Source organism: Passer domesticus, chromosome 10, assembly GCF_036417665.1.
Source record: "Passer domesticus isolate bPasDom1 chromosome 10, bPasDom1.hap1, whole genome shotgun sequence".
Taxonomy (NCBI): Eukaryota; Metazoa; Chordata; class Aves; order Passeriformes; family Passeridae; genus Passer; species Passer domesticus.
The window spans coordinates 25,536,499-25,562,326 of record NC_087483.1 but is presented as its reverse complement, the minus strand read 5'-3'; the positions used below and the strand labels follow the sequence as shown (position 1 = coordinate 25,562,326).

The window sequence follows — 25,828 nt, the reverse complement described above, 5'->3', positions numbered from 1 at the left end:
ACAGTTCTCTTAATGTTTTGAATTTCTGTACTTATCAGATGGCAAAAAGGAAAAAAATTAAAAATTGAATATTATATTACAGTTACAAACTTTGTCATGCAAGTTTCAGGTACTTCTTCAAAGTGAAGTAAACACAAGACAATGGTAAAATTATAGATAATTGTACTGCAAGGATAAATACTAAAATCTGTATAGAAAGTCCTCCCCTTTTTAATAATGACATCAAACAACTCATATAAGAGTTTTGTTTTACAGAAACTGAAACTCACTTAAAAGAGGGTCTTCATTCCAGAGGGGCAAGAAGTTGTCTGGGGAGCAAAAGTCCATGGCTATAAAGATGGCACGTGGGAAGGAACACGCCTCAGGTTCCCTGCTACCCTTAAGACAGGAATGAGGAAGAACAATAGAGTGTTCTTTCTTACCTAACACACACACACACATAACCTTCTTAATTCAGATAAGCATCTCTGTTTGGAATCAGTATCACAGACTGGGAGTGTATCACACCAGCTTCTGGAAGGGGCAGCTAATCATGTTTGGGGAATTCTCTCTATCATTCTGTAGAAGAAAGCTAAAATCAATAAAGCCAAAAAAATAAAAGATAAGGAAATATGCCTTCCAAAATACAGACTTTATTCTAGATAAAGCAGAGATTACATGGTACCATTACAAAACAGTTTAAAATAACTCAAAAGAAGGCCAAATGTAACAGGTCAGTATGATTAAAATGTTCTTCGTCACAAAAAAAAAAAAAAAATTAAAGGCTCATTCTCTGCTTCAAACCCTAATTTTAGATTAATATTCAGAAGTGCAAGTGCATTCAGCCTCTATTACATGTGGTTTTGACCCAGCACAGAGTACACCCATCCAAGCCATGAGCAGCCACAGATTCTCCAGGGGAATGCTATGGGAAATGGTATCAGAAGCTTTACTAAGGCCCAGGCAAGCAACATCCGCTAGACCTTGTCATAGGAGCACAATAAGTTGGTCGAGCAGAACCTACCTTTACCAAAACCATGCTGGTTGGGACAGATCCCCTGGTTGTCCTGCACATGCCACATGATATCACTCCAGATAATCTGCTCCATAACCTTCCCTCATTTCATGGGGCACTCAGTTCATCACACAGTGCTATACTGCCTGTGCAGTATGCTCTGTGTAATGACATAGAAACGCTTAACAAAATTTTTTTATACTAATAAATTCCAAGTTCTTAAAAAGCTCTTCACGTAATTGGACCATGCCCTCGATTTTCTACCTACCCAGAAAAGACTAAAAGAGCAGGTGACACAAATATTCAAACATTTCTATTTGTGTGGACTACAAACACTGAAATTCTACCAAACTTAAAAAAAAAAAAGAGAGAGAAAGAGAAAGGAATATATTTACTCAGTAGCAGTAATAGGCCTCTTATACCATAGCAAATTCACCAATGTTTCTAGGAGTCTTGTCTTAATGTGCTGCTAGAAAAGCATTACATTATTATGGTTACAGCCACAGAACATTCAGTCTGCTTTATCTGCATTATCTAGTTTTAAGCCTAGGAATACAATATACCAAGTTTTTATGACTCAGTGTTTCACTGTAGCCCTGTAAACATTGCAAGCCTCCAGCAGAAAGGCAAACAGTTACAGTGAGTGACTATTTCTGGCAGTATTTTTTTTCCTATAAAACATCAAACAGTCCAAGTTAGAGACAGCATATCCTAGAACTCAAGGAACAGAATGTATCAATTTTTTTTTCCCTTGGGTTTTTTGCTGTTTTCCTTTCCCCTTGTTGGCTGTGTGTACAATCCAAAATGTATCTTTTCGAAAAGGTTCCTAGAGCCAGAAAGTTTCTGAGGTGAGCTCTTGTGACTATTTTTGAAATTTTATTTTAAAGAAAGACATAAACAAACCTATCAAAAAGATATGGCAGAGCTTACAGCCCAGTCGTGAATTTCACTTTCTCAACAGCAAGCAGCAATTTTCTTTCCTAGTAAAAAGCCACTAGAAACACTAACAGGCTTTTATTTAAATGCTGAATACTAATGAGAATTTGATACAAGTATACAAGTTTTGAAATACATTTTGCTAAGATACAGTTACAGTTCTTTTGTGATCTATGGTATTGAAGGAAACATTGTGCCAGGCAAAATCCTACTACAGGAAGGACTCAAGTCAGGACCTGTGATACAAAAAGAACTTACGTTTATGCGTACATTTCCATGGTCTGTCTTCTGTTTTAAGGAGTAATCAGAATTTTCCATGACTTATACCTGAGTCATTTTAAAAACAAAACCCAAAATCTAAAGTACAATTAACTTGTTCCTTCCATTGCAATTTAGAGCAGCCTGTAGGATTTCTGCAATAACTAACTTAAATCACAGACACTTAAGTTTACAAACTACCACTACTTCAGAAGCCTGATGTGCAGCAGAAAGACCAAACAAGCTTCCTAAATAAAGACAAGTAATCAGAAACTTCTCTGTCCCGGTTACCCACATCCACTTCTACCTCTGGTCGTTCCTATGTGGGAATCTAGACTTACCAAAATTTGTATTTAACTGCAAGTTAAATTATAGCACTCAAAACCGTTTGACAAAAATTAAGTACAGTTTTTAACTGTTTCTTTGTAAACTTTTTGTCTGTCATTTTGCTTAGATACACACTGCATTTATAATAAAAATAATAAATAAAAAAAAAGCACAAGCCTGCTTGACAAAGAGTGGAATCATCCTGACAACACTGGAAGGAGGAAACTGCATTTTTATCCCTCACTATTTAGGATTTTCCAACAAAAGTTTCTAACAAACAGTACAACTACAAGTATCGACTGTAGCATCACATACTTCCAGTGCTGCTTTTGAGATTCTGCAAGAACTCAGATACCATGTACATACAGCTCTACTTACAATTTACACACAAAATATATTAATTTGGAAAAAGAAGAATCCGCTTTCCAAAAAAGACCAAGTATAACTCTTGTAATTAGGAAACAAATGTAAATGTAACACCTGCTTATCAGAAAAGCCCAGACACATTAAGTATATCGCTTGAAACTTACCACGCTCTCACATTTTCATTTCTGTTACTGGAAAATACAAAGTGAGGACGCTGAAGCCCAGAGGTGTCTCAGTAATGCCTGCTGAGGCTTTGCTAGCCCGGACTTGATTTGTCCCTTAGTCACTCGCCCTGCCTCCGCACCGTGTGAGTGGCTCTGGGGCAGGCAGCGAAACCCAGCAGCGCCATCGGCCCAACCACAGAGCACGCGTGGGAAGTGTCCTTCCTTAAAATAAACACTCCTGCAGCAAGAAAATACTGAAAGTGTGGTCAAAGTACTACAATAAAACCTCTTATAACACTGAGAGCACTGACCCAAATACATATCCAAGCGCTAGGGAGTGACAGGAGAGCCTTTGGGGTATGGGGGAGAGGCAGTGGGCAGTGGCCATATGCCCAGGGAATGCTGCTGAGGCCCTGCTGAGCAGCGAAGTTACTGCTCCCACCTGGGCAGAAGGGCTGTTCTGCTGTTCCGTGACAGAATAATAGTAAGACAATACAGACAGGTAAAACCCTGCCTTTGATTCAGAGATGTTACTAAAACTAAGCTGGCTGTGAAGAAGGAAAGCTTTTCCTCGTCATGATATGCCAAGCAGGTGCAGTGCTGAAAAGTTACTTTTTATCTACTTGCTTGTGAAATATCTTCCACATTATATTACTTCCTATGTATAAAACCAGTCTTAAACATTCAAGTACTTATCCCACCAAGATTTGAGCACCTCTGTAAAATGGTGCAAGGCAAAGCACTATTACTTCAAAGCATACGCTGCTTTTAAAAAGAAAATCTCTCTGACATCCTTCAATTTGAGTCAACAAAAATGTAGACGTCTTGAATACAAAATAAAATCAACTACTTCCATAAGCAGTGTTGTGTCTACCTAGACAATCTAATTTTAAAGTTAAACCATCTGCCTAGAAAACTGACTACCTGGAAATAAAATATTTGCATATGTAACATTGCTGGAACTGAATGAGACCAATTATCATAGTCCTTCAAGTTACTGCTGTGAAGTGACACATTTGCTTTCCAGCTCCAATGTGATCTTTCCTTTTCAATGACCAAACCAGGCATTGCTTAGTGATTTGATCCAGGAGGTGAATGAACCGGTATTTCTCAGAAATTCCCTTTCTGGTTCTTAATCTAAGCAGGTTTCAGCAAGGACAAATAATGTTAAAGATAGGCAAAAAAAAAAAAAAAGTGCTGTACTATCCTGGTTAGACCAGGTCTGCAGCTAGGAGCACAGACATTTTCTAAATTCACAAGTAACTTTTCCGCTGGGGATGAGGCAACAGAAACCAGTTGCTTTAATAGAAGCCATAAGAAAGAAAGCCACAGGGTGGCACTGCAAGTAGACTGTATTTTGAAATTACTTGGCTGTTTATTCTTTTCCAGACAAATCAGAGCATATCTAATCCCATCTCTATAAAACAGGAGTGGTTCCGTAGTTGTTCTCCAAACGTTCTATTTTCCAGCAACAAATACCCCTAGAATATAAATCACATCATAAAAAGGCACCTTCTTCAGAAATGACAGGGTATTTTATAAATTAATAAAATGGTATTTAAAAGTATTAACACAAGAATGTTATTGTAAAGACGGGCTAGGAATGGATATCTATTTTGGGTTTGTCAGGTCATTCTAAAACAATTCAAGAAAAAAATCTTTCCAAAGCATGTGCATTTTCATACAAAAGCTAAAGAATTTTTTTCATACCATGACTTTTTATGAAGGTTGAGATGGCAAAATCTCAAACAGATCTCTCTCTGAAAGGAAGAACAGTATTAACTTTAAAAAAGTATATGAAAAAGTCTTCACACAGCATTCAGTATTATCATATGCTTTTAAAACACTTTCCTTCTCATACATAAAAGAATCATACTTCATCCAAACTAGATGACTTAGTACAGTACTATTTCAAAGCTAAACTTAGAAATCTATTTAATCTGCTTTGTTGGCTTCTTCTCTCCCAAATTTCAAATCCCTGCCATTTGAGTTAAAGCAGAAACATTTGTAAAAAGTGCTGTTACTGTTCATTTAGCGAACTAACCAATTTTCAAAGGAGAGTTGGAGGTCATCCAGGATCACAAGTTACTTTCTACTTTCTAAAACAAAAAGTCCCTTCAAGGTATAAATTTGATATTTCAGTAGATTCTGAACTAACAGACACTATATGACTATGCACAACCATGTCAATTGCTGAAGTCTAGATCAATATAAGTTTTCAGTTGGAAAGTACAATCAGTAACAAACAAAAATAACAAAGTTGTATTTTTGTTCAGTTGCACCATAATATAAATTAGAACATCAATTCATCTGCTATGATTTTTCTTATTCCAAAGGACAAGAATTCTCAAAAAATAGAAAGTTTTAATTTTTTCTCCTCAGACAGAAGTTCAAGAGTGGACTGGCAATTATTCCAACTGCCAAGACATTCTTTCTGCTAGGAGATTGCTCCCTGTATTTTTAAAGCTATTTGTATATGGAGATTATTTTGCTATTAGATAGCATAACATAAATATATGGGCAAAGAAATACGCCAATATAGCTGTGACTTTAACATTAGGATAAGGCAGATCATTATGTAATAGAACTGATTGCCAAAGCTATATAAATTTGATTTGAGCACATATTTGCCTGTTTTGTGGACTCATACTAAAGCACTCTGCATGCTATTAAAGGGTTTCTGCCTGACAAAGACTAAATTGAAAAGTTAGTGACCTGGAAAAAAGAAATTTATTTTGGCATCAAAATATCAGTGCCTGCTGTCAATATTGCTTGAAAATCATGTATTTAATACAAAAGTAATTAAGACACCTCCCTCTCAAAAAAAAACCCCCAAAACGAATCTAAAAACACCAAAAAACCAAAACAAACCACAAGCCAACCACAAAACTCAAAGCATAATTCTTACTACTATCAAGATTTGTCTGTTATTATTTCCTCTGCTTGGAATGGGAGAGCAAGGGCTTCTGTTGAATTGTTGGTGTGTAGACACTGAGTAACTACTTCCAACACTTCATACAATAACTTCCCAGTTCATCAGTTCAGCATCAACTATGATACTGTCTACATATAACACTGCAAGGTCGTGTGCTGAATGCAACCAATGCAAGTGAACTTCATCAATTCTAAATAAAGGAACTATTTAAGCAAAAAATAGACAAACTGGATGAAATCTAATATGCTTCCAATAAACTACTCTGTGCCCCTCTATTGACACTTATGCCATTATTAACAGACAGCTAAACAAAAGTGGATAAATTTGGGAAGTAGGTCCATTGTTCATCAAGGCAATATCCTTAAAAGTATGAACTTTGAGGAAGCTGTGACTTAGAAGACATATGGAAGTAACCAGTATGTCTTTGCTTTGAATTATGTTTTCTTCTGCTTTTTAATTTCCTTATTTAAGGCAAATTAGTGCTCATAGTTAATTTGTACATATTTTTCACAGCTTTGGAATAATGTTTCTGGACAGCAGAACCTAGCCAACGCATTAAGCTTTCCTAGTTGGACATTAGCAACTGGAACAGCACTTGGTCTCTGATATGCCATTACAGAACTTTCAGATCTAGATAAGACATATACAGGCCCACCAAGGGGGAAAAAAAAACCAAACAACAAAACAAACAAATAGCCAAATTTTGACTCATAAAATCAAATGCCAAAGAAAGGATTCTACCAATCCTAGTCCTGTCTCACCCAATGTGGAACAAAAAACTAAACAAATATAATCCATGTTTTCACATCTTGAGTATCTCAGAATTTCAAAGGTTATTTATTTATGCAGATGACTAAATACTCCCCTTCATTTTTCAACTATCCTTGAACAGAAGTATTTGTTCAAGAACATAAAGAACTGAAATAAATTGGTTTTTAGCTCTTGTCACTGCAATGCAAAACATTTATTTCCAGTTCTTAAAAACTGCAGTATCACACAATTTAACACTCTTCCTGAATCAATATTTAGTCCAAATTTCTGCACAACCCACAAGAATTTAGACAGAAGAAATTTTAAAAAGTCAAACAAAATCCTACACACAACTATTCGTAGCCAACACTGCAAGGCACATTCTTACATTCCCATGGAAAGTTAACAGGATGAGGAGCATGGCTTCATGTTCCCTTGAGGCCAGGCACAACTGAACTACTGGACAAAGAACAAGTTCTGGTCCCCATCACTTGCACATTCACATAGATCATGGGAACTCATGTTCTCTGGGTCACTTGGCTACACAGCTGTGTGTGTGTCATTTGTTTTTAGAACACAAATATTTTCTTTTAAATGAACAACCAAGTACTACATGATTTTTTAGAAAAACCCATAAGAGACAAAAATATCTGTCTGTATGGCATGCTTTACAGCATAAGCTAACCACACACGCAAAGCCAATTTTGTAGTGTTCAGTGAAACCACCTTATGATTCTGCCAAATTAAAAACTTAAAGACAGCTGACCTTTATCATCATAATCCTCCCAGGAGGAGTCCAAAACCTATGATGCAGAAGCCCCATCACACTTTGACAATCCTATCCCTGTTCCAGTTTCTACCCCAAAGTCATGACCACTTCTTTAACAATTTCAGTAGGACTGAGGAGTGATGGTGGATGGAAAATTGATGCAATCATGATACTGCCCCTACCATAATACATAAGTGGCTTTGTGTTCAAGGTTCTGGGACAGCCACAAAAGACATTTTTTGGACAAAGCTGGTTTAGTATTGATTCAGACACATTGATAGGGAGCAGTAAAATAGGATACAGCTTTGTCACTTAATTTATGTATAGAGCCTCAAACATAGCATGGCCTGTTGCTAAGAGAGAATTCACCTGTCAGATTAGGAGTTACAGTAGGTAAAGACAGAGGAAACTGAGTGATTCTCAGGCTGGTCCACCCACCTCTCACCATGTTCTCGATCTAAGGATCCAGCCATTGGATCCCTCTGCTAATCATGATGCAAATCACCAGACCACACCTTCTAAATACTCACCAGCAGCCTGTCTGAATCTCTTTGCTAAAAAAACAAAACAAAACCAAAAAAAAAACCTAACCTGGCTAAAAAATGGATGTTCTTCAAACATTTCAAACCTGTGCACTATTTCTGTGCCTAAGGTTGCATGGTTTCTCAAGTTCAGCATCATTTATATTCTCAACATTCCATTTTCTGCATATTTGCCAATGTGAAACAGGTTGAATGGGGGATACCTCTGCCATGGTAACATTGCAGGCTGTGTGAAACATTTTTTCAACTGCAAATATGACCCAACAGCCTTTAAAAATATTCTATGCCATTAGCTTTCTGGTGTCAAAGATGGCTAATACGGATACCAGGTGACTGTCAAAAGCAAAGAATAGTTACAATGACAAAAACTTCTGAGAAAATTGCAAGAAAAATCCTACAGCTAGGCCAGGTTGTAATTTCTCTCTTTCTACCACTACATGACTGCATAACTTTATCACCACTGATGTTAAGTGATGAAGCGAAGTGACTGGGTGAAGGAAACAACAGACAAATAGAATAATTTAGCTTAGAGAAGACCCTTAAAATCATGAAGTCCAATCGTAAACCTAAAACTGCCAGGTTCTTATCTTCTCCACTGGAGAGATGAAACTTCCTTTTCAGGTTGTCCACTCCTGCTCATATTATTTTAACTTTTTTTTTAAATAATAAAAAGATGAAGTTCAATCATCCCTTCCACTGTGGCAAAAGTATACACCAGCTTAGTTGCCAAGGCATTCAGTTGCAGGCCTTGGTACCCCACCTCTTTTTATCATTTAAAATCTCATTATTTTACTGCCAAATTCAAATCTGAAACTCCCACTTAGGGAAGCTCAAGGGATGTAAATCATCTGCTTCCTTTCTTGGCATCCTGTGTCTCCAAACATGACACTGTTATGTTCAAATCAGACTAAATTAGGAAGCCTAGACATTTAAAGTGACATTAAGCACAAAACATTGGGGTCAAGCCTTGCAAATCTTTGATATGACAGCTTTATCTCTCATCAGTCTTGCTTATTTCCAACAGAATTATAATAACATAATACAATTTAAATAAACCAACAAAGGAGAACCCTCACTGTTATTTCACTGAATTTTCTGTATATCATTAAGCTTAAAAGCATGAATGATCTCTTATACTTACTATTATTCCATTATTGCACTAACTGCAGCAGGAGTCCTTACATCCACTGACCAAATTAGAAGAGAACTCGGGGTGTATCAGCTGGGACTATGAAACGTTACAGTGCAATGCAACTATTCTGTTTACAATCAGTTAGTCAAAACAGCTCAGATCAGTAAGAATTGATTCAGGCCAGGTTAGAGTATTCTCCAGAAACTACTGACATTTTCTGAAGACGAAGCCAATGTTTAACAATAGGAACCGGTGATATCCCTGACTCCTGTAGTTTAAAGCCTTAAGTGAAGCATCAGAGGTTCTGTGAAAAATATTCTCCTTATGGTTTTTTCAAATCTTTTTCTTTATTTTTACTACTGAGTAACTTAGCATGTAAAAAGAGAAGTTTGATCAGTGAAAGAACCAATCAGAATTTATCTGATTGGTTGTACTTAATTTCTTCTTGATTTAATTCCCAGGACAGCAGTTATTTTTCTGTTAATTGTAAGGTCAAAGAGGACCTCATGGAAGCAATAAGCAGCAGGAACTAAATAAACAGAAGACCGGATCTTTAATGCAAATGTGTTTCCTGGAGGAAAGGAGTAAATCAGTGCAGATAATGTAGTACAGAAGCAGGGAAAAAAATTAAAAAATAAAAATCCCATGTTCTGAAACAATCTGTTCAAAAGTTTTCCCCTGGATCATAACCAGCTCTTCAAAACCAGTGCCCTGCTGAGGAATTTACGTACTTGCCAAGGTTTAAGTTACTAATCAAAAGCAACAGCTATTTGATTTGTGGATGCAAATTCATAGCACTTGCTCAAAGTCAAAATAAACCAAACAAGCAAACAAATCACAATTATTTTAAGGTACAACACAAGTGCAGTGTGAGAGCTGCCTGTGTGAGTGTGTAACTGAGACAAGCAGACCAGAATACATCCCCCTTCATTACATGTTTCAAGAAAAAGAATACTGGCAGTACAATTAAGAGGCCTTCAGAGTACTGAACCAGTTCAAATAATGCTTAATGCTTTTCAAATCCATCAGTTACAAGGTCACACCAGGGTAATTCCACAGCATGTCTCCTGATAACAGTGCTTCTGGCCTGTTAAAGAACCACATATTTCTATGAACAAGTAGAACTTAGTTTATCTTTAATAACCAGAGAGCATGACTCTTTAGATATCATGTGCATTTCCCAAAATCACTGTTTAAGCCTAAAACATTATCCTTACGTAATAAACCGCTGCTACAGACACTAGCACACCTGATAACTGACAAATACATTTTCAAAAATTAGTTTCTGCCCCCAGAAAAGGCTCCCCTTCACAGAAGTTTTTTTATCTCTGTATATAATATACTATCCTCCCAAGTACACCCAACATAACTTGATCAGTACTACAGAAACTCCTTGCGTTTCAAAAAAAGACTTCACACCTTATTAATTTCTACAACTCCTTAGTAAAGAAATGAGACATATTTAAGATTTTGAGACTTCTGCCTCCCCTGTGAAAAAGCAGAAGTAGAATAGAGAGGCCTTACTTCTTCAAAAACACATAATTACTTGTTATTAGAATACAGTCAAATTCTAGTTTTAAATATAAAGTTATTTTATCAACATTATTAATTTAAAAAATACTGAAAAGTGGGTACCATAAGGAATCAGGAATTATGAAAATTAGGTATCGAGAGCCTGAACACAGCTGCCTACCGAGTTCCTGCAATATCATTCCCACACAGAACTTCAGTGAAATGTAGATAAGTGATGGTACATAATGGAATAGTCACTATGAGTATCAAATTTTATGAAAACTATGCATCTGAAAGATTAATTTATGTTTCAGTACAAAGCACAATTGATATTAAAACAATATTAAGTTTTGGCTGTGTCAATATTCTTTCAGGAGTGAATTATATCTACTCTCCCTTAGAGTACTGCACACGTGACTCACCATTGCTGCCTTTTCCCTTTCTTTCTGTGTTCCTCTGCTTCCTTCAGCAGCATGGTTTCCCATCTGATTCATGCTCAGGATTCTCACTGCAGGGAGGCTAACTCTGCACTTGAGTACAAATGCTAAGAGGATGACAACACTCTACTAATTAGTGTAAACTGTTTATGCCTAAGAAAAACTTAGTTGTATTTCCTAAATAACAATCTGGGCCATTCTAAAGTGCACTACAGATCTACCACAGGTTGGAATAGATGATCTTCAAAGGTTGCCTCCAAGCCAAATAATTCTATTATTTCCCTGAAGACAAAAATAAACTGGTACAAATCAAAAGCAGAAAAGTATTTTGGCATACCTTCTTCCTCAGGAGGGAAAGTATACATGCATATAGTGCTTAGAAGCATAAAAACTATTCATTTTAAAAACAAAGGCAACACCATTCTAGCTGGCATTAAGAAGCAGTAGAACAGTACAAACAGAGCAAAGAAGTCCTTTAAAAGAGAATATGAGAACAAACAAAAAATGGCTTAGGCTATCAAATAAAAATTTAAAGAGGCTACAAGTTAATGCAAAACAAAGCCCAGCAAGGACACTGGCACAGGGAAAAAGCCACCTGGCCATTTCCAGATGCCACGACTAACTGGACACAGCTTGAACCAACAGGGTTTAACAGGCGCCAGGGAAATATTTCACGTCCTCCTCAGTAAAATCACCTTTGACTTAAATATAGTGAAGGGGTTTTCTACTTGTTCTAAACAATCATAAAGAGGTAAAAATAACCCCATTCTGTTTGTCCTATTGAATAAGGGATTAAAATAACTGGCAAGGCTTTAAGTCATGAGCTTGAGGTGGATTCACTAGGTCACAATTGGAAAAGGAGAACTGCCAGTCCTTGATAAGCACAGCAATTACCATTCTTTTATATACAGAACCACTCAAAGGGAGTACAGCTTCCTTAAACAGCAATCACAGCATATCCTTTGATTTATACAGCAGTCCTGCAGCAATACAACCAACATCCTGTTTTCATCTTAAAGTACAGCTGGGCACTTTGTCTACAGACTTTATTTATCGGAGTCCCCATAACTGAGTGCCTTGTCATTATAAAAAACAGCACCCTTCAACTTAGCAGCATTTTATCTTCCTGGTTCTTTCCTTATGAAAATTCTTACATGGTATGCACCTGACCTATAGAGCAAATAGAGCTTTACTGCAAACTTCAATACAATGTGACTTAAGTTTATAAATGTTAACTAAATACAGTAACACACTTCTCCCACCCAAAAAGTCATGTAAAAAATGCACCCAAGAAATTTCAGACAAAAAGGGTTTTCTTACCTCATGGATTTCAAAAGAAAGGACAAAAATATCTAAGCTGCCAGATCTCCTAAAGCCTGTAAAACACACAAATTCCTGATATCTGAAACCACCTCTGTAAATTCATCCTGGATTTGGAAGTTATTCTTGAATACAACAGCAAATCTCTGTAAAATGCCTAAAAGAATGTATGTCTAAAACATTTGATCAGACATAGCATGGATTATTTAATAATTCTGTATCCTGTGTTATCACAACAGTCGGAATGCTGTCAGAAATGCAGTATTTTCCACATTCTTACCCATGACAGTAGCCAGCCAAATAGCATTTTGAATTATTTACATGCTCATACTCCGTAACCATGCAGTAACTGATGAACATGCCATTCACATGTTGTCACACTCTAGAAATAGACCGAGAGTGCTTAACTCCACCACTTTATTTGTGCAAAAGTTTTAGAAGAAACTGTTGCTTATTGAATATATTAAATCACTAAACACTTATAAAATGAGGAAACTTCTGCTAGCTATATCTATAAGACATCCACATTTTTTACCCATTTATCCTCAAGCAAGTGGTAAGCTGCGTATCGGCACAATCTCAGTGCAAACAAAGGGGCAATTACTAGTATCAATATAAGGCAAACTTCTTATTTAAAAGTTAATGGCCCTGATTCAAGAGCCATAGAGAACCTTGGATTGGTCTGGCCAGAAAACAGTCTGTGGTAGGGGCAAATAACAGGCAAAATTACTGCCAACACTGTGCAGCAGAAGAAGCCAAAGTGACAAGAATGTAGATGAGAATATCACCTTGACCAGAGTGTCTGCTCCTGTCCTTAGTGGTATGAGATAGGTCAGGACAAGCTGCAGACAGTTCATTTGCTAAAATCTCCAAAATTTGTCATTAATTCCCCACAATTAACTGCAGCATATCAGTGCTTCACTTGTTGTCATAAAACTGAAATTAACAAGTGGAAAACCAGAGCAGTCAATTTGGATAAAAAGTTCATGAGCAGCTATCTATTCAGATCATAGGAGCAGAACAAGACATAAATAAGGGAGACTAAAACTCAGCTGCAAATCTGTGAACTTTTCTGAAGTTCACCCTCACCCTGCTGAGTAAAACTGTCAATAACCCAAAGCCCATCGACCTCCCCCAAGTACACTTTCTCTCTACCAATAAGTATGGGTTGCGTTTTGAATGCCTCCCAAAAGAGGAAATTCATGAAAAGAACTCTGGCTTCATATCAGAGAAGAGACTGAAATTGTGGCTAATGGCCATCCCACCGTTCTTTTGACACACATAAAACGACAATGATCAGAATTTTAGATATTTTTATTACATGAATATAAAGTCACTAGCATAATGCTGGTAGCTTGAAGCAGAAAGGCTTTTTGGATGCAGAAATTCAAAGCTGACACTTCAAAAACATCACAAGCTACAATATGCTGCAAAAATACAAGCTACAGACAAAGAAACAAAAGCCTTGTCTAACATTAAAAACAGAAGAAGGTACTATCCCAGACTTCCATGATTTGATTATCAGCAACTTATCACAGGCTTCTTCTGACTGAAGCAGAGAACATGAAGTTGCAACAGAGTCTACCAGTTCAACAGCAGCAGCAAACCGACTCAGCTGAGAACAAGACACACAAACTTCCTTCTACCTGGAGAGTCCACAAGGGAGGGAGAGAGGTATGCAACTTCTGTCAATTATTCAAAATCCAAACAAAGAAACAAAAAAATGGGGGGAAGTGGAAGAAATAATTTCCACATCCAGTGTCAGATCTTTGAATCAGCCTTCCTCACAGACCAAGCCACTTCTTTCTTGCTGTCACTTCAATAGTTAAGTGAAAATATTTGTTAATCAAAGTCACTGGTAAGCACAATGGTACACAATAGTGGTACAGCTACGTCAGGTTGAGAATGTGACTCACATTTTCTGATGGATCTCATTTTATCATCAGAAGCCAAAAGTTTTTTAAGTTGAGGTAAATGACTGTTTACAATTCCAACCAATGCTATGCTGTGTTTAGCCATGCCCTTTTGTCTTTGATAAAGGATCACATGGTCTTTTACAGATAGATGGGAGATCTTTCGACCATGTTGAGCATTTATTCACATGATACCACAAACTGACTCAAGGAAACAGTCAGTGTATGACTGAGATGCAAAATATGATGTGACAGGATGTGGGAAAGGCCAATAAATGTAGATAGAGTTTTCCAGATATCATTAAGCTTTTAAAATTATTTTAAAATGAAAGTTAAAACATTATAAAGTACTTCTAAACTTGGAGCTTTTGTTCTCCAAGGGTCCAGAAGGACTTTTTGAATACTTAACCATTTTTCCCTCCTGAGAGTATGTTGTCAGCAAATTAATTGCACTCTTGTCAATGATCTAGGGTTAAATTTTGCAAGAGTGTTTCTACATTAAGTTACTAAAGCTCTTCCAAGTGGCCCTGACAAACATTTTTACAAAATAAACAACTCACTGGACACGTCATTTCCTACTGTCCATGTCCACCAACGAGAAGGAAGAGACAGCATCAGCCTGTCAGAGAATACACAGATTTCATTCAGGAAATGTGAAGCTGTTCTTGCCTAGTGGAGACAGAATGCAGGACAGCTGCCTCTTGGGCAGGCAGAGGGGCAGAGTGCTGACCAACACCACAGAGATCCTGCCACAAGAGCACTTAGTCAGGCTACCAAGTCCTTTCAAAGACTCATCTATGGGAGTAGTACAGTATAGGATGAAATCTCAGCATCTATGTTATGTGTCATTATTTCCAGTCTCAATTCTAACATAAAATCTTATTCTGGATTAAGTACTGGCGAGCAGTCTTTAAAAAAAAAAAAATTCCTGTAAACCTGTTAGCTGGCAGGCTTTACATATTATAACTACAAAACCCAGGAAATTTCTGGGGTAAGTAAAAGCAGAAAGAAAAACTAACAACAGGAGCCCATAAGCAGTATCTTAAACCACCAGAGAGAAGAAAAAAAAAAAGAACAAATTGATTTGTTTGAATATTTGTAAAACTATCATAATACCACATCCCTATTTTTTTTCTAAAATAAATTGTTTTATACTTTTAAGGCTTCTTCCAACATTTACAATTCATTGCATTTCTCTCCTTCTTTATTAACTTAAGATTTATGGATAAAGATGCATTACAGCAGTGTATTTTGGGAGGAAGACTGGAAAGTTTATAAGAATGTTTGGGCAGCAGAAATATAAGACCAGTCAAAGAAAGATGCTTAGAAATCAGACAGATTCCAACAGTTCAGACAGTGATGTCAGATCCTTATTACTTTTCCAAAATAAGCCTCTTCAGACTCTCTCTTACACCCCTATCGACAACCAGCTCTGAAGAAGTGCTTATAAAATACTTTGGTTTTTCCTGTCTTCTACATTTTCACCTTGCTTTTCTACAAAAGTGAACAAGCATTGCCAGGTGTATTGAGAATACCTCAATAATACCTAGGACAGGACAGGGGGCATTTTGTGCCCCGCACTGCATCAAAACAAATCACAAAAATTATCTAGATTCCAAAATTCTCTGATCCCTGCACATATCACTTGACAGAAAACCAGAGCCATCTCCCTACTCCAAAAAAACCCCAACCAACCATCAGGAAATAAGAGAGAAGCCTGAGGAAGCTGAAGGAGTAAAGACACATCTGACCCAGTTCCATCAGTTCATTTCTACAACAAATTCCTGATAATCTATCATGCAGATATCATAGTATACATATATATATCTAATTCTGAGAAAGGACAGCATGTAATACATGAATAAAATTACTGCTACTGGCCCAACAAAGTCATAGGTAAACTCTGACTTGCTTGAATAAAGAAAAAAAATCCGATTTCATGTCTGTAGTGATCACTGCCAGCCTTGAGACCTCAGCTTCAAGTCCTGCAATATCCAGGGCATTACTCAACCATAGATAAGTGAGCAGATGAGATCAGCAACTGCAAAGACAGCCAATGACCCCGCTTAAAAATGCCACATAAAAGGGCCTGGAAACCATTCTCTCCTTCAACAATGCAGTGAAAAATATCCTCAATGCCTATATAAGTATAAGGGAATAAGATGCACAGAGCTAGGTAAAACAGAATATATAAGTTTTAAACACGAAACCATATTTATAAAAAGAAGAATTTATAGTTTCAGAGTGAAGTTGGGGAAGAGGAATTACATACAGGCAGAATGGGATAGAGGTGGGGAAAAGAAAAAAACAAAAAAAAAACCATACAGAAAGACCAAGCTGCAAGGCAAGGCTTTTTCTAAAGTAAGATTTAAAAGAATGCACAAAGCCAGAATGCCAAAAAATCCACTCAGCTTGCTGGGTTCTTACCCCTTCAGGCAGAAATTAAGTACATCTTTTTTTAGTAGTAGCTGTAAAACTTACTTAAGATTGAGCAAAAAGGAACTTCCTCCAAGCAGTGAGTACTTTCAAAGGTGAATGAGGTAAATGTAGCTCAAGAAGGGTGCCAAGGATGGAATTAGTGAGGCTGATTTGTAATGTGGGTGGAAGGAGAGAATCAAAATTAAAGGCAGGGGAAGTAAGAGACCATGAATCAGAGACCAGGAGAGGATACAGAAAAGCTTAGGTCTGGAGACTTCAGAGGGTAAATGGAAAAAGCAATAACTCATCAGAAATGAAAGTCGGGAACCTGGGAACAACTTTCAACATATAATGATACCTGATTTATGAGGAATTAAATATCCCAAATTTTAATATTTTTTTAATTTAAAATTTTAAAAATCAAAGTTTGAATTGCTGGCATGGGTTGAATTTCCGATTTTACACAAATGCCTTAAAATTATCAGAAATTCCACCTAGTTGATTGTCATCAACTAACACATACCTTGTTTGTCTTACTAACTAAAGTAAAAAAACCCATCCATCCATGCAAATAATTTCCATGCTCTCAAAGCCAGAATGGTTACATTTTGAATTCTGCACAACATTATTTTTTAATGAAAAGGACAGAATGTTGACGTCCGTAGCTACTACGAAAGAAAGAAGTACTTCATCTTTACCTCAAAGAGTTACACACAGCAGACAAATTGTAAACATTTTTTCAACTTTGTTACTAATAAATATTTTGGCTCTTTTTTTTTTTTTTTTGTTTAGATCAGAGACAAAGCATTATTCCTCCCACATAAAAAGAGCTTTCAACATTGCTGTCACAACAACAGTTTAACAATGGCCAGCTCAGTAGATTATCCTGTACCTGCAATATTGTGCCCAGTTATTTTGTCAGTCCAGTTTGACAATACAGAAGGACTGAGCTAGGTTTTACAAAAGTCAAGAGCAATACAATGATACTTAAACAAATGGCAAACTAGTGAATGACGAAAAAATACAAACCAAACTTGGCACACCATATTCTTTCCTAATACCCTTCAAATTACTCTGATACCTACATATAAAAAGATTCTGGGCAAAAGTAACACTACTCTACTGATGGTCCCATTTCCTTGAACATTCTTATTTACCTCACTTAATCCAGCAAAGATCCCAGCACATCAAACAATGGGGGAAGGAAGGGACACATATGGACAAAAAACCCAAACAAAACAAACAAACAGTCATACCGAATGAAACAAAAAAAATGTAATTAGTTTTGTGAAAAAAAATAGAAGAAGCAGCTCCTCCAGACAACTTCGTCAATTGTAAGTCTGTATTATGGGCAGAGCTGAAAATGCTTATGCTCTTCCCACTGCACAACAAGTGCAGTTTAAAAGTCAAACCCCGTGTACAGAAAAGCTTCAGTCTTTGGAAGAAAACCCATCTGAAGGCCTGAAATTAAAGTAAAATACCAAAAGGGAAAACTAATTATCAACAGAAAACCAAGGCACATAAAAACAAAAAAGAACATTGTTAAATCAATACATCAATAACTCAGGAATATTAGATTGAAAATTGATTTGATTTTAAAGAAAAATAAACATATTTCTAATGCTCTTCTTTTGAGAGAGGATGGTGTTTTCCTTGTTGGAGGTATTTTGTCTCTTTCTGTTGGAGGAAAATTCAAGCTCACAACATTTGTTTAACATAGAGCAACAGTTTGCATTGTTTGGGAAGGAGAGGTTTGTTTGTCTATTATTAAATAATAAGATCAATGATATAATAAACAACAATAATAAATAATAAGATTCCAAACCAAACTCTATTTCCAGAAGAGAAATGAAAATCATATAAACAGGCAGAAAGTATTTTTAAAGCACAGCTAAGAAAGCTTCCAAGCTGTACTATTTCTTCAATGAGAACCTCAGTAGAGCTAAAGCTTGCAGCAAAACCAATGCTTTCTCACAGAAGAAAGCTTAAGCCCAGCTAAAAATATTCACATGCTCTATTTTCTTTAACTGAAAATAGTAATCCTCACAACCATAGACACGCAGCAGATCTGACATTAATACAAGTTCCCAAGGGAGATATTTCATAGACAGATTAGGGACTCATCCTTTAACCACCTATGGCACTCTGATCATTTACAAAAACCAAACAAATGCATATGCCCTTCTGAACTGGATAATCTCCTAGCAAACAAAAACAAATCCAGGAACTCTGAATTCTGTAAGAATTCCCATGGTGTTCCATTTCAGCATAAAAAATAATTTCTTAAGCCATGAAAAAAATGCAGTCATATCCATCAGTCTATCACATGAAGATTTTAAGTCAGAACATATCTACTGGAACTGCAGTTACTAAGTGTTTAAATTCACTTCATAAAGAGCTGCATTTTTAATTGTGGGATCTTACCTCAGGAGAGAATTCAGGTGAAGCATCAGGTTTTTAATTGGTTGCTACAGCTCAGAACAGCAGGGGTGGTTTTCCCCCTTCAGCCCTCCATTGTTGCAAGCTGCACAGTCAGTTTCCTCTTCATTGTGCTAATGCTGGGCACAGCCACAGAACTCTACGGGAATCTAGGAACCAACATCTCAGCTTCTTGTCATCCTCTAATGCCCTGAACATCAGCTCTTTTAGAGTGACACTCGCAGTGAAGAGCAACTTCCTCACACTGCAGACAGCTATGTGAACTCAAGTTAGAGTAGCAGGGCAGCTTCTGGGCTAGGGAGAGCCAGGTGAGAAGAGAAGAAAGCACACAATCAGATCTGGTTTAACTTGTAAGCAGCTATAAAGGAGAGCACCTGGCATTCCTTGTATCCACTGCATTAACACAGCAACTCATTACACAGACTTGTTAATTTCTAGAAAAAAAAATAATAAATATTTAGTTGAGCATGCTAACCTTGGTACAGCTCAAACGGCTGGCTGGATAATCTGGCATCTGCTGTTCCCCAGCAGTGGCAGCCTAGAACAGCAGTCAGGCTAGAAAATACAGCATGCTCAGAAATTTTTTTCCAAGCTACAGCAAAGATAGTCAGAAATGACACTACACTCTATGAAGGGAGACCTATTTAGGTGCTGCCAGATTACAGGAGAAACAACTTGTTTGTGACTTTAAAATATTCCTACTCAATTATTTTGTCTGTCAGATGACAGAAGTCCTGTAAAGAGGAAACTTTCAGTTTCCTCTGGAATCTAAGGTTTTGGTCCCGTACAATGGACTCTTTTCTTCTTCCACCCAACACACACAGGCTTACTCAAAACAAATAGTGATCTTCAGGTTTAGGAAAACACTGTGATCCCATTTAAAGTAGATGAAAAAAAAATCCAGTAGCTGCAGAAAGAACCTACCATAAGGTAACACCAAAACCCACCTTCCAGTCTCAAGCACTTTTTCCCCTCAAATGCTTTTGATATCTCACTATCTAGCTCTCACTTTTCTTTTTCACAGGATACCAATACACTTGGACCAAGCTTGGAAATAACTCTGCTAATCTCTATTTGTGTATTACCCTCCTACACATTTTTTCTCCCTAGTATCCGCATTCCACCCCCTAATGTTTTCTTGATCTCATTCCCACAGCAACACACTCCAACAGGGAACATTACCAGTAACTATTCCATATGCACCCAGCTATGACTTCAGACTTGACTAAGTTTGAGTAAACAGCTTTTAAATACAACATTCAGGTAATGGCATCAGCGTCATTCCACTATTTGAGATTGCCTTGCTTAAGGCAGATACATGGAGAAGAACAACATAATCACCTCAAGAAGAGTTATGTGCACATTTGGAACTCAGCTGGCAAACTGGCCCCTGGAATGATTAGCATTCAAGTGGCTCCTGATGGGCATCCACCCACAAAGGAGCCAACTCCCTGCTTCAAACATCCAGCAAGTTCTACAGTCACAAATTCTCAAAATTCTTTCTATTTTGTTATTGCTCATTTACTTGTTCCTCATCAGGGTCATGGAGGTGAGAAGAACATGTAAGTATTATCTTGAAGTCCCAAGTGTAAGAAATGAAGCACATCTAAAATAGACCCATTAGATAGACCCACATCTAAGACAGACCCAATTAGTAGCACAAGTACAAAAGTTCTTGTACCTAACGATAAACACGTGTGTACAATATACAGAGCAATGGAAATAGATAATTCATTGCAAGAGAAAAATGTAGTTTCACCCTTACGTAAATTTCACCAAACTGAACAAATTCAGACGCATACCAAAGTCCCGACACCCACTTTGGGGCTGTGGCTCAGGCATAGAATGCTTGGTTTGAAGCTATTGCTAAACTTGCTGTCCCTTCTCACACTCCACAACAAGAAGGACTTTCATTTATACTTGAACAAACCTGTGCTATGTTGTGAGCTGACTCAAACAAACGCTTGAAAGAGAAGGAAGAGAGCTTAAGTCAGTATTCCAAGCTTGACACCAGACATTTGCCAGAACTGCCACAGCTCATGTCTCCATATTGTGATTGAAATTATTTGATGAAAACTCAGTTACATGCAAGAGAAAAGGTAAATTTCTTGGGTTTTCTGAAAACACCTCTTACTACCTGAGACAGCCCTGGAAATCAAGTGAAAAAGACATTTCTCCTGTTCTCCTTAAATTTTTAACTACATCCACTACACCAAGCGACAGTGAATGGGAAGCTGAAGTCGCACAGGAAAAGTGGTTTTGGTACTAAGCTAATCAAAGCTGTTCAGCCCCGCCCCTTTCCCCACACAACCAGCTCTGTCTTCAGGCCCTGGAGAGCAGCTCCATCTCCTAAGCACGTTTGTGTTTCACACACAATGAGAATGACAAAAACAAAGGGGGTTTGCTTGTGTAAAGGAGGTCAGAAGCTGTTCTTTTGTATGCAAGCATATAGCTTTTAATATGATTTACAGGAACAAATAAAATAACATAAAATTCTTAGAAGCATTACAATTGAATTAAAGGTGGACCTCAACAGGAAGGCTAGTATTTCAAAGGATATGAATATACATTTACCAAAATTCATATCTGCTCCAATATTCTAATGGCATATTAAGCCATAATACAGTTCTTCATGGTCAAATTCTGTGTCAACTACTGACATCTACTTGTAATGAAGCAAAAAGTATTTACTCCAGGTTACGGGATTGCTGTCCAGAAACAGTAGGAAAATTGTGTTCAGAAGCTAGGATACCAACTACAGCCACTCCTTTTTTTTCATTTATAACTATTAAATCACACATTTTCCTGTAATTTCATAAAGCACATTCAGCTCTGTGATGAACAGGAGCAGACTTTGTCAACTGGCCTGGCAGGAGCTCTGTGCCACAAGCACTGCTCAGACTCAGGGTACGATGGATGAGCTACAAAACTCCCTAACTGTCCAGCCAAGTTTCTCCTGCCAGGAGAAACTATGTGTCATGGTAAGCCAGTTACTGGGCACACCTCCTATTCATCATAGTCCAAAATACTCCAGCCAGTTGCTGGGCACAGTCTCTATTCACCACATTATAAACCAAGAAAAAGAAAATCCAGCAGAGGCCATTTTTTAAAAAAATCTTTTCTTATTTACCTTGAATGTACAGAGAGAATAACATGGGCATGTTTCTCATCAAATTCAGACAAATATTTTTATCCACAACCGGTTTTAATAAACATTTTTTCAATAGGAAAGCATAATCCTGCATTTAAAAAAAAAAAAAAATGACAGGATCCTTTCCTAGAGCTTGTCCCCATGGATTTGATAACAAAATTCTCTATTAAAGAGCCACCAGTGATCAAGTGTTATAGGAGTTCCAAGCTTTAACTAACATCAGTGCTTGAAAATTTACAAAACACTACCTGCTCAGCAGTTAGCATAAACAAACTTTCTCAGCTGTTAAGAGTTACCAACAATTACTCCACAGAACTTCAAACAGTGATTTAAGAATACATTGGCTAGTGAACAGTTTTCAGCTGTGAATTAGCAACACTTTCAACCTGGCTAAACAAGTAAAGAAGAGATGTAATGCAGTATATTACATCATTTGGTAATACATTTAAAGAAAAATGCTATTTCAACTGAAATTCTTCCCAGATTGCACAAATTTTCCTATCATCACAGAGAAGGAACAGTAGCTGTGTAGTATTCAAAAATATTTCTGTGGACTACTTTCAGTAAAACAGGGAGTTGTCTTCTTTTCTGGTATATCCACATTTTTTTCCTCAAATCCAGCATTTCACGAGCAAATGAGACCATCTTACGGAAATAGTTAAGACTGTCAATAAAGAACTTTTGTAGCCAGAAAGGCCTGGCAATTTGATTTTCTAAGTACTAAATTATATGTGAACAGCTGATAAAAGGCCTGAAAATCTCTCTGCGGGGCTAATGCAATGAGCACTACTATTAGCCACATTCATCTCAAAACTGAGAAGTGGATGCTGGCAGATGCGTGAAGTCACATAAAGGGAACTCAGATGTCAAGCAGCAGTCAAAATTCACTATGTCCAACAGCTTTATAGCAGGCAACAGGCCTAGAGGAACTGTCAGAAGAGCCAAAGTTTTAACTGTATCTTTTTGTTTGTTTTTAGGTTCCTGCTCACAAGTAAAACTGAAGACTTTCAAGACATACTGTTTTTGCCACTCCCTAACCTGGAAAAGAAACCTATTATCCTACACTCAGTCCTTCCAACTATGCTTAAGTACTTAGAGTCTTCAAAATGCAGTAATTATCTATACTATAATTATACCTTTTACACTGATTAACAATATAAAGTCAATTTCTCAACGGCTACATATAAATGTGGAATGGTGACAAGGCCTTAAGTGAATAAACACCCTTTATGAGTCTTCCATATTCACTACAGCCATGACTTCAAACTGATTCGATTACTGCTGCAAATACTACAGTAAACTGCAGTCATCTGCACCTGTTTATCCTGTAGCCGCTCGGTCAGCAACCCAAGTAATCCATTTCTGCAAACAGTATGGAAGTTTCACAAAAACGTTCATGTTAAAAGATACACCCACCACGTATTTTGTCTATTCTATTTACAGATAACTTCAGCAGTCTTGCCAGTGTTTTGATTCACTCCAGTTCCTAGTGAAGTCACTGAGTAAACTAATTTTCTTCAAACGTACCTGACTAGTTAAGGAAAAATCCTCCTCCTCCTCCTGATCTATAACTGGGGTAGTTTTACTTAGAATTTTAAAAATATTTTCTTTAACGTTAGATTTTCTACTACAAGCAAAATAAAAACAGAGGGGCCTAACACGTAAAAAGAAACAAGCTAGCCCTTCTACTACTCCAAACAGATGCTGCTTGTTTATTTCCTTTTCCCCAGCGTCGGCAGTTCCCAGAGCACCGAGGAGGGCGCAGCCCTCCCAGACCGCCGCCACTCTCACCCAGAGAGCTGAAGTTGACTCCGCACACCCAAGGATGCTCCGACCGGCAAGTGCTGACCCGCAGTGATTTATCTGCCAGAGGCGCCGAGCACCCGGCGGGTCCCGCGCCGGCAGCGCTGCGGTCCGGCCGAGGCACCAGGACGGCAACGCCGGCGGGCGGGTCGCGGCTCGTCCCTGCGGGCACTGCCCGCGGCGCGGGGCCGGCGCTGCAGCCGCGGCTCGGTCGGGCACGGCCCAGGAGGGCGGCGCGGCCCCACGGGCTGGTCCCGCCGCCGCTGCCGGGAGAAGCGGCCGGGCCGCCGTCGGGGCAGCCGTTTAACGGTCGCGCGGCTCCATCTGCCCGCGGTCCCGCCCGGGGCTTCCGCCTCCCCCCGCCGCAGGAGCCCCGGGACGGGGCACAGGGAGCACGCCCGTCCCCGGCGCTGGGGAGCCGCCTCTCGCCGCTGGCTGCGTCCCAAGCAACGCACCTCAGAGCCGGGCGCGCACAGCCCGGCCTCCCCGACCCGAGCTGCCCCCTCGCTCTCACCTCACCTCACCCAGCCCCGCGCACGGCCCGGCTCCCGCCGGCTGTTCCTGCGGAGCCGGGGGCGGCCGCGCTCCCGCCCGCGCCGTGAGCTGTGCTTACCCGGAGGGTGGCGGGGCGGCCGCCGGCCGAGCGCGGCCGTCCACACCGTCCATACCGGCGGCCAAGGGAGCGCAGGGCGGGCGCAAGCCCGGGACCCGCCCGCAGAGCCGCGGCTCCCCGCCTCACCTGCTCGGGGCGGGCTGAGGAGGGCGGCCCCGCTCCGCAGCCCCGGGCACCGCCTCGCCCCCGAGCCCGGGCATTTCCCGCTGTTTACGGCGCGGACACTCGGCGCCTGCCCGCGGCGGCCGCCGCGGTCACGGCCTGCGCCAGGCTCCTGCGGATCGTGGAACCACACCTTGGGCGTAGGAGAGAAAAAACACAGAGGCAAAGGGAAAAAAAAAAAAAAATAGGCTAAACCGAACTTCGCGGCCAGAAACTTGAAATGCGGAACCTTCCTTGCTCCGGCACGCACGGAGACAGAGATTCCCTGTTCCCGTCCCAGCGCCTCCCTCCCTGCCGCCCGCCCCCACACACCCGCTGTCCCCACACACCCGCTGTCCCTCCAGCTGCGGCCGGAGCGGGGACTCCGCTCGGCCTCGGCCGCGGGCTGTCAGCGGCCAGCGGGGGCAGGGCCGCTCCTCTGGGCTGGAATTTTCCTCTCCCCGAGCGAAACGTCCCGGCGGCCGCCTCGGGCTCAGCCCTTTCCCATTCCAGCCACCAGGGCGCGAGGCGAAATCCCCACAGGTGGGGAGAGCCGGGCGCGCAGCGCGGGGCCGGGATGCGGTGGGACCCCGCGGTGGGGGATCAAACTGTTCTGCCCGGCCACCGAGGCTGGGCCGCGCTGTGCCCGCTGCCGGGACTCGGCTGAGCCCCGCGGTGCCACAGGTGACGAGCTCCCGCCATCAGGAGCGGTTTCAGGCCGATCCGAAGTTTGCTGGCTGAGCATGACGGCGCCTCAGCTTCTCTGCGCAGTGACTGAGCAGATCGGGTAGTAACGCGCTGCGTACCTGTGTCAGCACAGAGCGCCGTCCCTGCTGTGCTGTGGGACCATGGCATTGGCCAGTACATGCAACTCTCTATACAGGTAATATTTTGCCCAGTGTTTAACA

General features: G+C 39.5%; 1 protein-coding gene across 10 annotated transcripts in view; it reads right to left on the bottom strand.

Annotated features, from left to right (window-relative positions):
* COBLL1 (cordon-bleu WH2 repeat protein like 1) overlaps positions 1–25,408 on the bottom strand; it is a 78,784-nt gene extending 53,376 nt beyond the window's left edge. For 3 of the 10 annotated variants that reach the window (XM_064434662.1, XM_064434665.1, XM_064434663.1), the window contains exon 1: positions 24,906–25,053. In XM_064434662.1, coding sequence (XP_064290732.1) covers positions 24,906–24,979 — 74 coding nt within the window. In that variant the 5' untranslated portion in view covers positions 24,980–25,053. Of the gene's footprint in view, positions 1–3,045; positions 3,195–19,197; positions 19,372–23,890; positions 23,916–24,154; positions 24,301–24,779; positions 25,054–25,270 lie in introns of those variants that run through there. The other 7 variants (XM_064434670.1, XM_064434659.1, XM_064434660.1 and 4 more) reach the window with 7 other exon arrangements.
* Positions 25,409–25,828: the final 420 nt, after the last annotated feature.